This window comes from Bos mutus, chromosome 6 (genome assembly GCF_027580195.1).
Source record: "Bos mutus isolate GX-2022 chromosome 6, NWIPB_WYAK_1.1, whole genome shotgun sequence".
NCBI classification, from domain to species: Eukaryota; Metazoa; Chordata; class Mammalia; order Artiodactyla; family Bovidae; genus Bos; species Bos mutus.
Window position 1 is genome coordinate 113684493 of NC_091622.1, and position 18677 is coordinate 113703169.

Sequence of the window (18677 nt, forward strand, 5' to 3'; positions counted from 1 at the left end):
GGGAAAAAAAAGAGAAGGGAATGAAGAGATAAACCGGACTTGAAGTTCTCTATGAGAAAAAAAAGGTGTGAATGAAAAACAGAAGGCAAGAGACTAGACCATCACAGGAGGTAAGTAAAGCCTCATGACAGTTTTCCCGGTCCTCCATGCAGATTCCTAAAATCCTCAGGCAGCTGGGAAGTCTTTTTAAAAACAAAAAAGAGACAGAGAGAGCGCGCATCAACTAGAAGCCACGCCTGCATCGCCAACACCGCAGCCTCGCTGACTCCCTCCCACTCTCTCCTCGTCCCTGGCCGTCCCCTCCGCTCACCCCTGTCCCATTACCAGGCCCTGTTTCTCCATCAAACAGAGGTCTGAGGAGCCCAGGGGTCTCTGGACCCCTGCAGCCAGGGGCAGTTGCTGAGCCATCGAAGGTAACTCACGGGAGCCTCGCCTGATGAAGCCAGCCCAGAATCTGCGCGCTCACAACACCGCACAGACCAACCGCACCTCTTCTCCTGCCTGCAGTTCCCCTTCCTGAACGTGAACTGTCCCCGCGGAGGGAGCAGATGGAGGCAGCTGTGGTAGGCCAGAGGGGTCCTGGCACCTGGGGCTGCGTGGGATTACCTGTGGCCTCTCAGCATCGCGAAAGTATTTAACAATAGGAATTATTCATGACTACCCTCCCAGGCACAGAGGAAGACACTGCGGAAAAGATCCACGGGCAGAAGCCGGTCTTTGTTTCCACAGATTTCATCAAACCGTTGGATTCTTTCAGGTTATAGCTTCATGGAACTTTCTGCTCTGATTGCTATGTACTGCCATGCTGCCCTCGCAGAGTTAATTCAGAAGTTCTAAATAAAGGGTTTATTGACCTATTTTTTTTTAATAGCTGCAAAGGAGGTTTTTATATTAATATACTTCTTCGGAAACAGCCACGTTTAGAGAGAAGTTCAATAAGTATTTAAGGGAACTGGATCCAAATTCAGTGTTACAAATCCTTCAAAAAAAGAAAAACAAATTGTTATATGTTCTGTGGTATTTTTGTTTGCTTTTAACTTGAACCCTCATCTTCAGAAACACAATCTCTGCACATTTTTGTAGGAAACCTGACCACTCCATTTCTGGGAATATTGGCTCTTGTATTCTGACTGACCCCTACAAGATGGCTCATGTTTTCAACATCTGTACACACACACACACAAATTTAACTTTGGCAAGAGTTGTTGGTAATGGAAGTTGCAGACCGAAAGGAGAGAAACAGATTTGGCAGCTACCCTTGAAGAAGTTTCTGTCAAGTCATGTCCTGGCCAAACGCAGGCCCGGCTTCTCATTCCTGACAGAGGGGTGTGCAGGCCCGGCTTCTCATTCCTGACAGAGGGGTGTGCAGGCCCGGCTTCTCATTCCTGGCAGAGGGGTGTGCAGGCCCGGCTTCTCATTCCTGGCAGAGGGGTGTGTGTGATGTACTAAAAAGACATTTCACTGCTGCACTGAAGCCATCTTTCAAAATACTAAAGGCCTGGGATGAAAGGTTTAGGGCACGATGGGAGAATAGGAATTTATATTAATAAGGGAAATTGACATTTGTTTTATAAAGTAATTCAAGTAAGAGAGTTCTTAGAGCTTTCCAAGCAAGGAATCCTAAGAGGTGATGCCAATAAATCATATATTTAAACTGTTTAATATAATTCTAAGGGGGCATTTATATACCTTTTCCATGCTAGCTTTTTGATCATTCTGATCAGCATTACTTCCACTTGACAGATAAATGGGAAAATTGCATGACCGAAAATATCATAATGAGTTAAAGGCATTCTTAGAACACACTCCAGATTTCCAGGCTTTCCACTCACTCTTCTGTCGTTCTAACCGGCTGTCATCAAGATTAACACGCACTGTTCCTTGTACGACAGTTCTTTTAAGGAAAAAACATCTGGTTCAAGCACAGAGATGTGGCCTTGACAAGGTGATATTAAAAACTAGGATGACGGCACTGAGTTTTTTACACATAAAAACATGATTTCAAAGTTTTTAATCATTTAGAAAAACAGAGAACCATGCTGGAACCCACATGATAGCGGATTTCAAGGCTCTCTCTACAGATGCAACAAGCAAGACGCCATGGCACCAACCTGTGGACACACAAACAGACTAAGGAGACAGCACGCGGAGCCCAGTAAGGGCTTGCACACGCACGAGCAGTGCGTCCCCAGTCTCGGAAGCTGGTGTCTCAGTGGTTTAAGACAACTGACTATACATACGTAAGAAGGTGGATCTTGACTCCCACATCTCATCCTGTACATGAGAACCAAAACGTAGGAATCAGAGACCTAAACAGACAGAGCCAGAAAACTTCTGGGAGAAAACACAGGTTCTATCGCTACGACTTGGGATAGGCTAAAATTTCGGGGGCAGGATGCAAAAGGCACTGACTATTACCAGTGAAAAAAGGATTTACCCGGTGGCTCAGTGGTAAAGAATCACCTGCCAACGCAGGAGACACAAGAGATGCAGGTTCGATTCCTGGGTAGGGAAGGTCCCCTGCAGAAGGACATGGCAACCCACCCCAGGATTCTTGCCTGGGAATTCCCATGGACAGAGGAGTCTGGCACGATACTGTTGGACAAAGAGTCGGACGTGACTTAGCAAATAAACAAGAAGCAACAACAGAAGTAAAGACGTGATATGGCGGATTTCAGATTTAACAAGTTCTATTCATCAAAAAGGTACCATTAGGGAAGATTGTTAATCTACAGATTAATCAGAGAGCAATTCTTTAAGCAAGAAACAACTGAAAGAGCGACATTTCAGGTTTTAACTCCCAGTAAAAGACTAATAGAGTTTTGCCAAGAAAATGCACTGGTCATAACAAACACCCTCTTCCAACAACACAAGAGAAGACTCTATACATGGACATCACCAGATGGTCAACATTGAAATCAGATTGATTATATTCTTTGCAGCCAAAGATGGAGAAGCTCTATACACTCAGCAAAAACAAGACCAGGAGCTGACTGTGGCTCAGATCATGAACTCCTTATTGCCAAATTCAGACTGAAATTGAAGAAAGTAGGGAAAACCACTAGACCATTCAGGTATGACCTAAATCAAGTCCCTTATGATTATACAGTGGAAGTGAGAAATAGATATAAAGGCCTAGATCTGATAGATAGAGTGCCTGATGAACTATGGAATGAGGTTTGTGACATTGTACAGGAGACAGGGATCAAGACCATCCCCATGGACAAGAAATGCAAGAAAGCAAAATGGCTGTCTGGGGAGGCCTTACAAATAGCTGTGAAAAGAAGAGAAACGAAAAGCAAAGGAGAAAAGGAAAGATATAAACATCTGAATGCAGAGTTCCAAAGAATAGCAAGAAGAGATAAGAAAGCCTTCTTCAGCGATCAATGCAAAGAAATAGAGGAAAACAACAGAATGGGACAGACTAGAGATTTCTTCAAGAAAATCAGAGATACCAGGGAGACACTTCATGCAAAGATGGGCTCGATAAAGGACAGAAATGGTATGGACCTAACAGAAGCAGAAGATATTAAGAAGAGGTGGAAAAAATACACAGAAGAACTGTACAAAAAGATCTTCATGACCCAGATAATCACGATGGTGTGATCACTGACCTAGAGCCAGACATCCTGGAATGTGAAGTCAAGTGGGCCTTAGAAAGCATCACTATGAACAAAGCTAGTGGAGGTGATGGAACTCCAGTTGAGCTATTCCAAATCCTGAAAGATGATGTTGTGAAACTGCTGCACTCAATATGCCAGCAAATTTGGAAAACTCAGCAGTGCCACAGGACTGGAAAAGGTCCGTTTTCATTCCAATCCCAAAGAAAGGCAATGCCAAAGAATGCTCAAACTACTGCACAATTGCATTCATCTCACACGCTAGTAAAGTAATGCTCAAAATTCTCCAAGCCAGGCTTCAGCAATATGTGAACAATGAACTTCCTGATGTTCAAGCTGGTTTTAGAAAAGGCAGAGGAACCAGAGATCAAACTGCCAACATCCGCTGGATCATGGAAAAAGCAAGAGAGTTCCAGAAAAACATCTATTTCTGCTTTATTGACTATGCCAAAGCCTTTGACTGTGTGGATCACAATAAACTGTGGAAAATTCTGAAAGAGATGGGAATACCAGACCACCTGATCTGCCTCTTGAGAAACCTGTATGCAGGTCAGGAAGCAACAGTTAGAACTGGACATGGAACAACAGACTGGTTCCAAATAGGAAAAGGAGTATGCCAAGGCTGTATATTGTCACCCTGCTTATTTAACTTATACGCAGAGTACATCATGAGAAACGCTGGACTGGAAGAAACACAAGCTGGAATCAAGATTGCTGGGAGAAATATCAATCACCTCAGATATGCAGATGACACCACCCTAATGGCAGAAAGTGAAGAGGAACTAAAAAGCCTCTTGATGAAAGTGAAAGTGGAGAGTGAAAAAGTTGGCTTAAAGCTCAACATTCAGAAAACGAAGATCATGGCATCCGGTCCCATCACTTCATAGGAAATAGATGGGGAAACAGTGGAAACAGTGTCAGACTTTATTTTTTGGGGCTCCAAAATCACTGCAGATGGTGACTGCAGCCATGAAATTAAAAGACGCTTACTCCTTGGAAGGAAAGTTATGACCGACCTAGATAGCATATTCAAAAGCAGAGACATTACTTTGCCAACAAAGGTCCATCTAGTCAAGGCTATGGTTTTTCCTGTGGTCATGTATGGATGTGAGAGTTGGACTGTGAAGAAGGCTGAGCGTCAAAGAATTGATGCTTTTGAACTGTGGTGTTGGAGAAGACTCTTGAGAGTCCCTTGAACTGTAAGGAGATCCAACCAGTCCATTCTGAAGGAGATCAGCCCTGGGATTTCTTTGGAAGGAATGATGCTAAAGCTGAAACTCCAGTACTTTGGCCACCTCATGCGAAGAGTTGACTCATTGGAAAAGACTCTGATGCTGGGAGGGATTGGGGGTAGGAGGAGAAGGGGACGACAGAGGATGAGATGGCTGGATGGCATCACTGACTCGATGGACGTGAGTCTGGGTGAACTCCGGGAGTTGGTGATGGACAGGGAGGCCTGGCGTGCTGCGATTCATGGGGTCACAAAGAGTCGGACACGACTGAGCGACTGAACTGAACTGAACTGAAATACAGCCATTTAAATTCTGCATGTAACAAAGAACACAGCCTCAAAAATATTAAGCAAAAACTGAAGGAAATAATAAAGACAAATAGATAAATTCATAATCAAACTGGTAGATATTCCCACATCTCTCCCTTGGAGTAACTCATAAAAAATAAATTAGTAAGGATGTAGGAGATCTTCACATGACAATTCATGACTGATCAAATAACCATCTACAGAAGAGTACACCCAGCAAATGTATAATACATGCCCCTTACAAGCAGACAAAGAATCCATACCGAAACTGACCACATGCTGAGCAGTAAGTCAAGTCTACAAAATGTCTACTTTGTGAAACCATATAAAGTTCTGGGACTAGTGTGGAATTAAACTAGAAATTTAAAACAATCAGATAAATTAAAAAAAAAATCACTCAATACTTGGAAGCTCAGCTATATATTCCCAAATAAACCATTATTAAAAAGGGGACTCACAAGAGAAATTAGAAAATATTTTAAATTAAATGATAAAAAACACAAAAAAATCAGAATAGAGGATGTGGCTAAAATTGTGCTTAGACGGAAATGCGTAGCTTTAAATAAATAAATATATATATATATATATATATATATGAAGGATAACAATTAATTATCTAAGTATACAATTCAAGAAACTTGGATAATTGTAGAAAATTAAGCCAAAACAAAGTGAAAGAAGAGAACTTAATAAAATAGAAAGCAATAGTACCATAGAGAAACATCAACAGTGGAAAAATTGGGGGTTTTTCTGAAAGAACTAATAAAATGGATAAACTTCTGGCAAGACTGATGAATAAAAACGCAGCACAGGGTCTCCTGACCTCTGTTGCCACAAAAAAGGCACACAAGCCATCACTCTCAGTTTGACAAAGCAGTGTGGATAATGTTTCCTAAAAAAAATTGTAGCATTTTTTTAATTCATTAAAGCATTAAGGATACAAAGAAGCCTAAGTGAGATAAGTTCTCAAAAGTGAAGAGTCCTTCTTAAGAAGGAAGTGACCCCAGCTGCCTCACAAATGGCAGAACAGCAGGAGGAGGGGACCTACCACAGGGAGGTGGAGGAGAAACCAGAAAATTTCTAGCAGCCACATGACTGAGTGAAGTGAAAGTCGCTCAGTCGTGTCTGACTCTTTGTGACTCCATGGCCTATACAGTCCATGGGATTCAGAGTACTGGAGTGGGTTGCCATGCCTTCCTCCAGGGGATCTTCCCAACCCAGGGATCGAAGCCAGGTCTCCTGCACCGAAGGCGGATTCTTTACCAGCTGAGCCACCAGGGAAGGGCCAGCAGCCACATGAAGGCTGGCATAACCATTTAAAACTCAAGGTGATGCAGTGACGGAACAAGTCTATACCCACCTCCACCTCCTTCCCTTGCTTCTGTACTGAGTGTGTAAGAACAGCCCAGAAGGCTAGAGCCAAAGAAGCTGAGTTCAGGGATGTCCCCCGAGACACACGGAACTTTGGCCAAGTGCAAGGCAGCTGCTTCACAGCAGCAGTGAAGACGATCCCCTCCTCCAGAGAGACCTGGGCTCTCCCAGAGTGCAAGGCAGCCAACCTGCAAAAGCTAGAGACACACCAGGACAGAAAGATTGCTCCCAAGGCATGGGAGGCCAGAGGCCCAACTGCAGAACGGAGAGGAGACCCCAGCAAACCAAAGAGCTAGCCTTCGTCAAGCCAAAAAGGAAAACAGGGCGGTCCAGAACACTGCCCTGTGTTTGTAGCACACAGAGGGCTCCAGACTCCCACGACAGCTCAGAACCTGAGGCACGCTGATGGAAAATTCCAGAACCAGCCCTGAAAACATGTGACAACAGTAGCAACGTGAGTCAAAGTTAAGCTGCAGCCCAGTCCAGATCTGCCGCCACTGCAGGTGGGACTGAGGCAGCCCACCTACAAGCAGCTAACAGGAGAAGGGACACACCCTTTTCTGGAGGAAATAGTATTTGCTTACGTCTCTGCTGTTCTTTTACACAAAGCACATGAAATAGGATGTAAAGTCAAGAGATAAATTCAATACGAGTAGTCCTAGAGATGAATCAAACATTAAAATTACAAGAGACTTTAAAATAACTATGATAGGAAGTCAAAAGAGATCATGAAAAAGGTATACAACATGTGTGAAGAGATAGGGAATTTCAGAAGAGAGATGAAAACTATTTTTTTTTTTTTTAAAGAAAAATGCTAGAAATGAAAAATGGGACGTTACAAAAGAATAATTCATGAGATGGGCTTAAAAGCACAGTAGACACAGAGGAGGAAAGGACCAATAAACTCGAGGAGAGGTAAAGCTAAATACCCACCCAAAAATACACGGGAGAATGAAGAGAATAGAACAGAGTATCCAAAAATCCCTGGGCTATTCCCAGTGACCTAACACATACTAGAGGAGGAGAGAAAAAAATGAGGCAGAAAACCACTTGAAGAGACATAGCCCCAAATGGTGCAAAGCTGCTGAAAGACCTCAACCCACAGAACAACAAAAAGCTCAAACACTGAGAAAGGTAAAAACCTACAGAGCTATACCCAGACACATCATCGTCAACTGACAAAAAGCAAAGATCAAACAAATCTTAAAAGCAGTCACAGGAAAAAAAGACACATCACACTCAAAGGTACAATCGATACAAGTGGTGGCTAACTTCCCACAAAGAGTTAACGTGAAATAAAGATGTTTCCAGTCAAAGCTGAAAGGAGTTGTTTTAGGAAGGTCTGCTCTGTTAGAAATAACTGCAATTTAGTAATTTCTTTAGAGTGAAAATGAAGACACTAACATGGAGGCCCTACCTCAAAAAGAAATAAAGAAAGGGGAGATCCTGGGTGAACAAAAGACTTTTCTTTTTTCCATTTTTTTTAATGCTACATTTTTCAACTTTTTATTTTACTTTTCATTTTTTTAAATCTCTATTGATGTGAACAGCTGACTCATTGGAAAAGACGCTGATGCTGGGAAAGACTGAAGGCAAAAAGAGAAGAGGGCAGCAGAGGATGAGATGGTGGGATGGCATCACCGATTCAATGGACACGAACTCGGGCAAACTCCGGGAGATTGTGAGGGACAGGGAGGCACGGCGTGCTGCAGTCCATGGGGTCACAAGCTGGATACGACATACAGACTGAACCACAACAAATGAATTTCTTACAATATTGCGTCTGTTGCTTGTTTTGGATTTTTGACTGAAAGGCATGTGGGATGATCTTAGCTTCCTGACCAGGGATTGAACCCACACCCACTGCATTGGAAGGTAGTCTTAACCACTGGACCACCAGGAAGTGCAAAAGACCTTTGTTAAAGGACATACAGGACGGGGTTCTCTGAGGTGACGTATACAAGAAACCATGTCGTGATTCTCCTTGAGAACTCTGGCAAAACCACGATACTCTCATAGCACATTAAATCATGGTGAAAACTCTCCTCAACTATATTCCTCTAAAGCAGCCGGAGATCAGGAGATGCTGTAAGAACAGGACAATGCTGCGCAGCAGGGAGTGGGGGAAAAGAGCAAGAAAAGGGTGGATGAAATTAACACCAAATGTATACCAAAGTCAGCACTAGAACTCTCACGGATTCTCACCAGAAAAGGTCAGTGGTGTCTACAGTGCAGACAACTTCCTCTGAACATTCTCTCTGGGGGCTTCCCTGGTGGTCCAGTGGCTAAGACTTCATGCTCCCAACACAGGGGGCCATCCTTGCTCAGGGAACTAGATCCCACATGCCACAATTCAGAGTTCACATGCCACAGCTAAAAAAAGATCTTGCACGCGGCAACCAAGATCCAGAGTAGGCAAATTTTTTAAAAAGTTATCTTTGGTATAAACTATTTAAGGACTGTTTGGGATGTTTATTAGTTTATTTTGCAATAGGGGATGTGGCAGATGATTGGCACATGGTGTCCCGTCTGAGGGTACACGGGATGATAGTGCTTCCCGGCCTCCCTGCAGGTTTGGACAAAGGAGGGCAGAAGGAAGGGAGGAGGACGCTTGCAGCTCTGGCCTCGGAAAACATCCTCTGTCATCCTGACTTCCAACCTGACGTCAGCAGGAGCTTGTAAATTGATTAACATCACCACCAATAGCAGCTCGCACGTACATACGTGCTCATACAGGCGAGGTGCTCTTCTAAATGCTTTAGGTCTTAATGCTGGTGGCTCAGACAGTAAAGAATCTGCCTGCAATGCAAGAGACCTGGGGTTCAATCCCTGGATTGAGAAGATCCCCTGGAGAAGGGAATGGCAAGCTACTCCAGTGTGCTTGCCTGGAGAATTCCGTGGACTGAGGCTATAGTCCATGGGGTCACAAAGAGTCAGACTAACACTTTCATTTTCATATGGCTGTATCCTCACCACAACTCCAAAAGGAAATACTCCTTTCCACCCCTCTCATTTCATAGATGAGAAAACTCTATGTTTTGAGAAGTCAAGTAGCTCATCTGAGACATTCAGCAAGAGGCTTCTGGAGCTGAGATCACAATTCCGGGTCAGGCTCCAGTCAGCCCTCTAGTGACACGCTCTCTATGCAGAACTAGCTCACCCCCTTCTCCCTCCTGCCTTTTCTATATTTATTATGATGAATTTCAGAAGCAATTATAAGAACCAAATAAAACTTTGGGAAAATGGCTATGGAATGCTATTTACCTTCACAGCCTGCCTGACTGAGAGCTTACTTGTGCTCTCAAACCCTGCTTCTTCCGTGAGAACTTCTATCCAAGTAGCAGGCTGAGCTAGAGCTGTGGCTACCAAACCTGGCTTGGCCTCTGGAATCAGGAGTTTCCTTAAAAAGAGATTTCTGAGCAGGATATCTACAAAGAGACCCAAGGACATAAACAGTTCACAGGAACCGTAACACAGCCGTAGGCTCTTAAACTCTACAAAAAGATGGTCCATGCCATTCGTAAGGCAATAAGTGCAGATTAAAACTAGGTGAGATACCATTTTCCCCTCCCAGGCTGGCAAAAATTCAAAGGCTGGTAACATGCTCTGCTGGCAAGACAGTGGGGAAAGAGGCGCACACGTACTGTTTGTGGGAAGCTGAACCGGTAAACCTCCTATGAAGAGTGGTTCATCTATATCTCAAAATTACAAATGCTTGTAACCTTCATACAAATAATTACTCTCTTTGGAAATTTAGCCTACAGACTAGCAGAGGTGTGAGATGCTGTGGACACAGGATAAATATTACAGAACTCTGTCACATCAAAAGATGACAACAATCCAATATCCATAAATATGAGGCAGATTTTTTTAAAGCATATTCTGTTTATAAAGCGAAATGCTATGTAGTGTAAGAGAGAAAAAAGGAAGTGTTCTATTCTTTAATTTGGAAAAAAATCTCAAAATTATTTAGGGGGGAAAAAAAGACTAGGTGCAGAATACACCCTTTTTATGAGGGTGGGAGGATGGGAACTGAAATCTGCAATTCTATTTGCTTGCATACGGACAAAGAAACTCTGAAAGGACACACACGAAATGACTCCTCTCACACATCACTGGAGGAGGCTCAGTTACACACAGGAGCCTGGAAAACAACCTGCCCAGCTCCAGTAACGGTGAAGATAAGCACATGCCAAACGCAGCAATTCCAATAGATGGTCCCCATCCTGGAGAAACCAGGACACCCACACCAGGGGACACGCCTGAGGACACGCACTGAACACGGCCCAAGATAGCGAGAGTGTGCAAACAAACAGCTGAGTGAAGAAAGCTGGTGGAGAGACACGTGCTGGCTGGAGCCATTTACGCAGAAAGTTTACACATGAAAAATAAGATTGCCCCTCATTTATGAGTATATACATGTGTAAGTAAAAAGTATTCCTAAAGCATATCTAGATAATAATAATAAAGACCAAATTCTAGATAAAAGTTATCTTGGAAGAGGGAGAGAGAATTAATAGGGGAGGCATGTTTCAGGTATACTGGTGGCTTTGGGGGTCTTAAAAAGGTTGACGACATAAACTAAAAAAAAAAACATTCTTAGGCACCAAATCATTAGAAATCTCTGTTTTAAATTCCAGATGATTCTGAAAAGGCAGTCAATCTAAAGACAATATCTGGATGAAACTAAACTAAAACATCCCAGATCGCTGCTGCTAAGTCGCTTCAGTCGTGTCCGACTCTGTGCGACCCCATAGACGGCAGCCCACCAGGCTCCCACGTCCCTGGGATTCTCCAGGCAAGAACACTGGAGTGGGTTGCCCTCGCCTTCTCCATCCCAGATCGCTGCTGGTTTTAAAAAATTAAAATTTTGTATCTGCTTAAAACTAGTTTTGTCATCTGACTTTCATTTCTAATCAAGGCTTCGTAGGTTCCTGTATTATAACATGCAATGAGAGGGAAGCACAACATTAAATGGAGTAATTAAGGTAAACCCTTCAGGAAAAGGTAAGTTACCACGTGTTTACTTCTTTCTAAAGAAACATGAGCAAATGCTAAAAAGTCCTTGCAATGCAACTTCCACTGACAGAGTCATCACTGCAGTTGGCTAAGTACCCCTGAACTGTATTTCACATTGCTGACATAGATGTAAGATTGTTTCACTCCATTAGCACCTGACTTCTTAAAAAGTTTTGTCTTTAGTTGCGTGTTTGTGAGCAGCACTGTCAGCTCAATATTATTTCCCGATGAAGTAGTAAAACCCAGTGAACTCTACATGATTTCACACCAGACCAGTGTGACTAAGAAGGGAGCTACGACTCGGTGCGCATTAAATAGTCAACAAACTGTGAGAACAGAGTGAAAAGAAGAAAGCTTGGGTTTCAGAGCGTCCTTTCTCGGTTCTCCCCTAAGAAACAGGTAAACACAGAGATGCAGAAGGCCAGATACAGTAACCAGGTGAAGAAAACAGAATCAAAATTAGGCTTTTCATCTATTTCCTCATTCTTTCCCTCCTTAATGAAGGAATGGTGCTAAGAACCCGGAAGTCAGGAATAAAAAAAGAAAATGGCAAATTGTCAGATGGCCCAGCAGAATGAAGATGAACATGAAGTCAGGAAGTTCTAAAGTCCACTCCTGGCTCCATCACAGCTTGACTGGTGTGCCATTGTGTCTATCTGGGACTCAGTACCTCACCTGTAAAATGAAATGGCTAATAGTAACAACCTTTTTGGGCAGCTTTGTTGACGATGGAAAAGTACTTTGGTAACAGCAGGGGTTGACACGTGACATATGAGGTTCTGTGTCTGGAAGGCGAAGCAAACTCAGCAGCCGGAACTCTCGATCACAGGACTCCCATTAAAACAAACAAATGCTCTGCTCCATCTCCCAAATTACAGACATGCGAAAAGCCACATCTATGTGCTCTGCCCCAGCAGAAATGATCACTGTTGTCATTGCAGAGTCTGGCCTTATGCTTTTCCAGGGGAGGAGAGGGAAGTAGGGCTCTGGGTTTAATGGGCGCTGGCATCTTATTACAAAAGCCGCGTTATAAACTGTCTCATCAAGCTTTCCCAGCCCGCCCCAGTCCTTTTCTTCATAGCAAGTACTATCAGGCAGTGACGGACTCGAAGGTGTGGACCAACCCCCGGTAAAGACCGTCAGGAAAGCAGATGAAATACACACAGCCTCTTCCTAAAAGCAGAGAACAGCTATGAGCACAGTGTGGAATCACCCGGCCGTGATCCAGAGGTAGATGGAATACTGCGAGGCAGGCCAGCAGCTAGGACTGCCTTTGCTGCTCCCCAGAGGAGGCAGCTGAGGAGCCAGCTAGAACTCTGACAGTTCTGGAGGAGCGGGAACCAAAAGCTTGGGTCTGGGGCACAGAAAGGACAGGTCCCTGGCGAAACCCCACACTTTAGTTGTTGTTTAGTTGCTAAGCCACGTCTGACTCTTTTGTGACCCCACGGACTGTCAGGCTCCTCTGTCCTTGGGATTTCTTAGGCAAGAAGACTGGAGTGGGCTGCCATTTCCTTCTCCAGTGGATCTTCCCAATCCAGGGATCAAACCTGCGTCTCTTGCCTTGGCAGGTGGATTCTTTACCACTGAGTCACCTGGGGAGCCCTACCTTTAAGAGTAGGACCCCAAGATTAGGAGCTGGAGTAAGACTAAAATAAATATAAGCCTGCCCTTTAATGGACTGCAGCCTGACTTCAGGTCATCTGGAGGGCTCTGAAGAATCTCAAGCTCTGAAATTAGATTAAACTGCTTTTGGAGACCTAGTGCCTAGCAAAGCTTGTGCCATAGGCAAATGAAAATGCTCTCCAAGAAATGAAGCCACTGTGCTAAGAATCCAATTATTTCTAGAGGGACAACTGGATGCCACAAGAAAAAGCGTGAGACTAAAGCCCTCCTTCACACTATAACCAAAGATGAAAGCAAAATGGATCACAGACTAAATTTAAAAGCTAACACTACAAAACTATTAGAGGAAAATGTAGTTATAAATCTTTCAGGCCTTGGATTAAACAATGGTTTCTTAGAAAAGACACAGAAAGCGCTAAGAAGGAAAGACGGAGTGATACAGATACAATGTGGATGAATCTGAAAACATCATGCTGAGTAAGGAAGACAGCCGCAAAAGGGTACATATCGCATGAGTGCGTTTACAGGAAATGCTGAGAACAGGCAAATCTATAGGGACGGAGAGCGGATGAGTAGTTGGCTGGGGCTGGGGTTGGGGGAAGTGACTGCTAACACAGTAAGGACAGTGTTTCTCTTTGGGCTGATGAAAACGTTCTGAAATTAGATTATGTTGATAGCCGCACAACTCTATGAGTCAACTGAAAACCAATGATTCATACTTTAAAAGGATGAACTGTAGGATATTTGAATTATACTTCAGCAGAGCTGACATCAAAATGTACTACAATATTTTTTTTCCAAATGTTAATATAATGACCAGCATGATCATCAGATATCCTGACAAGAAGATAAAATGACATACACAAGAAAAGGAACCGTAGGTTACAGACCCAGGTCCAAACTCAACCGAAACCACAGTCAAAAGAAGCATGCCTGTATGTGCTTGTCATAGAGAGAAAAGGCAAACAAAAGTTCCTAAAAGGAAACAACTAGAAATTCCAGAACTGAAAACTACCATAGACAAAATAAAGAACCCGGTCAACAAGAGCAAACTTATTAGCAGATTAGATACAGCTGCAGACAGAAGCAGTGATCTGGAAAGTAACAAGAAAAAAATGAACACGACTAAAGAGGGAAACTAAGGATAAACGAAAAGAGAAGATAAAAGTAGAAAATAGTGGAAAAGTCTAACATATGTTTAAATTATTTGGGAGAGGGAAGGGAATGGGGCAGTTATATTTAAAGGGAAATGGCCGAAAACTTTTCCCAAAACTTAGAAAAAACTTTAAAAAAAACTTAAATCCACAGATTTAAAAGGCCCAGGGAAAGCTGAGCAGGGAAAAAAAAAAAACTACATCTAGACACGATGGGCTTCCCTGGTGGTTCATACGGTAAAGGCTCTGAGCAACTAACACTTCACTTTGGACATGACAAAGCAAAACGATAAAATCAAGCCAAAAGAGAAAGTTCTAGAAGTAGATTGCAAACAGGAGGCAGAATGCCCTTTTGAAGACAAAATTTAAAATGATTAACCTCAAAGTAATCAGAATATTCAAGATATCAAAGACAGGTTAATCCACTGTTTGCCCGTGCGTGCATAAAAAAATGCACATTAAACAAAAACAAACAGATCTCAGGAAGAGGTTTGGGAAGGAAACTGGCTCAGAAACAAGAACAACAACCAGTTACCTTCAGCCACTGCTCGGCCTGCTCCTTGCTCTGGACGGCGAGGACAAGCGGGTCTGTGCCCTGCTGGGTGATTTTCAGCTCGTGCTTCTTCTTCTTGCTGTCCTTCGGGATGTAGGTGATGTTGCAGCCTTGCAGCGGCAGCTCCATCTGGGGTTGCTGGTCCTTGGAGCTTTTGTAGCACTGTGATGGACGGGAGAGATGAGAGTAAGGGTACAAGGAAGTCCTTTAGGGCACAGGGGAAGCAGCGCTGGAGAAGCGCCTGGAGGTCCGGCTGAAGGGCAGAGATGCTCGGAGGCTGGAGCCCCTGGAGATCCGGGGATGCACACAGAGCCCCGCGGTACACCCAGGCCGCACCTCCGTGCACGCACACACACACCTGCTCGTAACTCAGCAGAGTTAACCAGCACCCGGACGGGCGTCGGCGGGGTGTCAAGTCCGGATGGATCTTATGTTCTAGCGGAGCGTCCTCTACAGGTGACATGAATGTATTAGATTTTCTCTGGCGTGGGCACACAGCATCCTGGACACACCGCAACTTACCTCATTTCATGGCTACCTATCTCGTCCCTACTCTTTCTAAAACACAGATGAATCATTTTATGAAGAGCATACATATCAGCATTTAATAGACAGAAACGGCTGCCAAGCTGCGCCTGCCAGTTGAGGGCAGGGTCCTCGGGAGAGCACTAAAGGGGTCTGGGCACATCTCAGGGCCCATCAGAGAGCTGCCTGGGCGCAGAGACAAACAGGTTCTGCAAGGACATTCAAAGAAGCTCATCATGGTGGCGCCCATGGGAAAACACACTGCAGTCATTTAGGGGAAAAGGCTGCTGTTTTGTTTTCCGTTTACAGCTTTCTGTTCTGTGAGACTTAGAGAGTACTTGCTTTTAACACTGTTAATTTTTTTTTTTTTTTCCAGTGTCAATAGGAGTAATCTGGGCAGTTGGATCGTAGGTCATTTTTGAATGAAAAAAAGTTTCATAACAAAACTTCGATTCTACATTTCATCAAAGAGTGCTTTTGCATGGCTTTCCATTCATCCCTTCTTAAATATTTACAGCTACTCTAAATGGTATCATCATCCCGGTTTGGAAGATGGGAGACCTGGTAAGTGATGGAAGAAGCAGATGAGGAGTGAGGGAAGGAAGAGACAGGAAGGGAAGGGGCTGGGGCTGGGGCTGGGCCAAGGGTGGACTCAGTGCCTCTGACAAGTGCTGACCCTACCCCAACCACAGGCTTCCCACCGCGTGCTCTAAAACCTCTTTTACGTGAGAAGTGAAGTGAAAGTCGCTCAGTCAAGTGTCTGATTCTTTGCAACCCCATGGACTATACATACAGCCCTGGAATTCTCCAGGCCAGAATACAGGAGTGGGTAGCCTTTCCCTTCTGCAGGGGATCTTCCCAACCCAGAGATCGAACCCAGGCCTCCTGCATTGCCGACAGATTGTTTATCAGCTAAGCCACTAGGGAAGCCCTTTACACAAGAGCCAACTGTGTATTTTTAAAGCGTTTATATAACATATCCACATCTTGCAACCATTATGTCAGATTGTAAATACGGACCATATTAATCTTTTTAATCTTTTTTTCTTTCGTTCTTTACTTTAAAATTCCCCCGTGGCATCATCATTTTTTGGCATAGTCTAAATTTGGGAGAAATTCAGGCCACACATGTGGAAAAAAACATGTATTCTCACTGCTTAAAAAAAAAGTTTGTTTTTTTTTACAAAACCATGAATCAAAAAACATACTATGTCCTAAGAATCTAGTAATATAAGATTCCCATAATTCACAGATGAGACTGTTTTTTTTAAAGGGAGGTTATCTGCTCCACTGAAAAGTGAGGTACAGAACCATACACCCTCACGTGTTCTGTTTTAATGATAGAATTTTTAGTGATTTTTATTCCCCAAGGTTCATTTGAAGGAAAAACAAAATACAAAAGCAGAGTCTAACATTCTTAATGCCAACAACCAACTGTGATTTCTGAAGCTGGGAAGGAAGCAGGGAGGAGGGACAGAGGATGCGACGCAAAGGTTCTGGCTCCCCCTCTAGGCTCCCTGGTGGCCTGGCGCCTGCAGCAAAGGGTGTGCATCCTCCTGCCCCCGCTCCTCTGCTACTTACTCTTTCTAGTCTGCCTCCCTGAGTTACAAAAAAAGAAAAAAGAGTCAGCCTTTAGCTCTCCAAAAGAATTTCCTTTCCTGGGCACCGTCCCCCAGACCTCGCCTGGCCTGCCCGTCCGCCTTCGATGACCTGGCTTTGAGGAATTCACTGACTCACTACAAATGAGAAAATCCATCCTGCGACGTCTGGCAAGCTGCAGCAGCATGCATTTCCACTGACATGAGCCGCAGACGCTGGCCCAAGACAGGGATGGTTTTGCCCGCTGAGTGCTCAGGGAGCTGGCAAGAAAAGGGCGTTAAAGGCACGGGAGCCTCAGCCAGGCTTGCTGACGGCCAGTCACGGGCCAGCGCTTCAGCTCCCTCTGTGTCCACCAGTGTGAACGTCGCCCGGGTATAGGTTCCGCCCGGTTAGATGGCCCGCTGCGCCTCACCGACTCTACACAAGAGAACCGAGTGGCGAGGCTTTACCAGTAGTTTGGTGTCTTTGATGACGCAGAGGAGCTTGGTCCACTGCCCGAAGCGCTTCTTCCGCAGCAGGAAGGCACAGATCTTGGCGTCCTTCACCAGGTCCATGGAGGCTTCCTCCGAAGGCCACTGGTGCCGCGTCTTCTTCCCCTTCCCATCCTCCTCCTCCTCATCGTAGGATTCGTAAGAGCTACTCATCGCATCCGAGTCATAATCTGTCAAAGATGAGAAATAAAAGTGAGCAAAAACCTTATCTTGAGGACGACCTGTGGGCTCCATCATTTTATTTGTAAGTGAAGAGGGGTTTCGGCATTCAGGGTGCTTGGAAAACATCAACTGGCAAAACTAGGGGAAAAATAACTCAGACTTGGGTAGTAGAAACCCAACCCAAGAGTTTTCAAATGAAGTGACTAAGAATTCTGCATTTATAAAAACCACTTCGGCACCTGCAGGCCCCACACTGTTAAATCCTCGCCGCATTCTCGCTGGGTGCCACGACCCCTACTCAACAATGGCTTTTGCCAAAGGAAACCCCCACCCACACCTTGATGTGAAGGTTCTTCCAGAGCTTCCCTGGTGGTCCAGTGATTGCGAATTCACCTTCCAATGCAGGAAACCAGAGTGTGATCCCTGTTTGGGGAACTACGATCCCACATGCCAAGAGGCAAGCAAGCCCGTGCCCCAGAACCACTGAGCCTGTGTGATCCGGAGCCTTTCGCTACTTGGGAGTCCGTGCACTGCAACCAAAGACTCAAGGAAACCAAATAAGTAAATATATTTTTAAAAGTTCTTTCAAGTCTGCAATGCCTTCCTTCCTCCTGGCATCACCACACACACCAACCCTTCTTAAGGTTCAAGATCCAGACCCAGACCACCCCTCTCAGTCAGGCCACCCTGGGGGTTGTCACAGATGTCCACCTGCCCCTCCTACTCTGCAGAGCGTCAACACTTATATACTGGGTTGTCTGCAGGGTCCCCACGGGAGCCCGTTTTCCCTTCCTCAGGATCTGTGCACACACTGCTCTCACCCAGGCTCCCTATTCATCCCACTCCATCTCCTACCCTTGCCTTGGTATATGCTCATCACTTAGGATTTAACTCATGAAGCCCTCCCTGAATCTCCAGCCCTGACAGGTGCCCCCCACATTCATGTGCTGAAGCTCCAACCCCAATGTTACTGTATTTGGAGACAGGACTTTTAGGAGGTAATTATGGTTAAACGAGGTT

General features: G+C 44.5%; 1 protein-coding gene across 4 annotated transcripts in view; it reads right to left on the reverse strand.

The window, feature by feature from the left end:
• Positions 1 to 18677, reverse strand: part of AFAP1 (actin filament associated protein 1) — a 144901-nt gene that overhangs the window by 49390 nt on the left and 76834 nt on the right. For all 4 annotated transcript variants that reach the window (XM_070372760.1, XM_070372761.1, XM_070372763.1 and 1 more), the window contains 2 exons: positions 17454 to 17665; positions 14863 to 15042 (listed from right to left, as the gene is read on the reverse strand). In XM_070372760.1, the coding sequence (XP_070228861.1) occupies positions 14863 to 15042; positions 17454 to 17665 (392 nt within the window). The remainder of the gene's footprint in view (positions 1 to 14862; positions 15043 to 17453; positions 17666 to 18677) is intronic.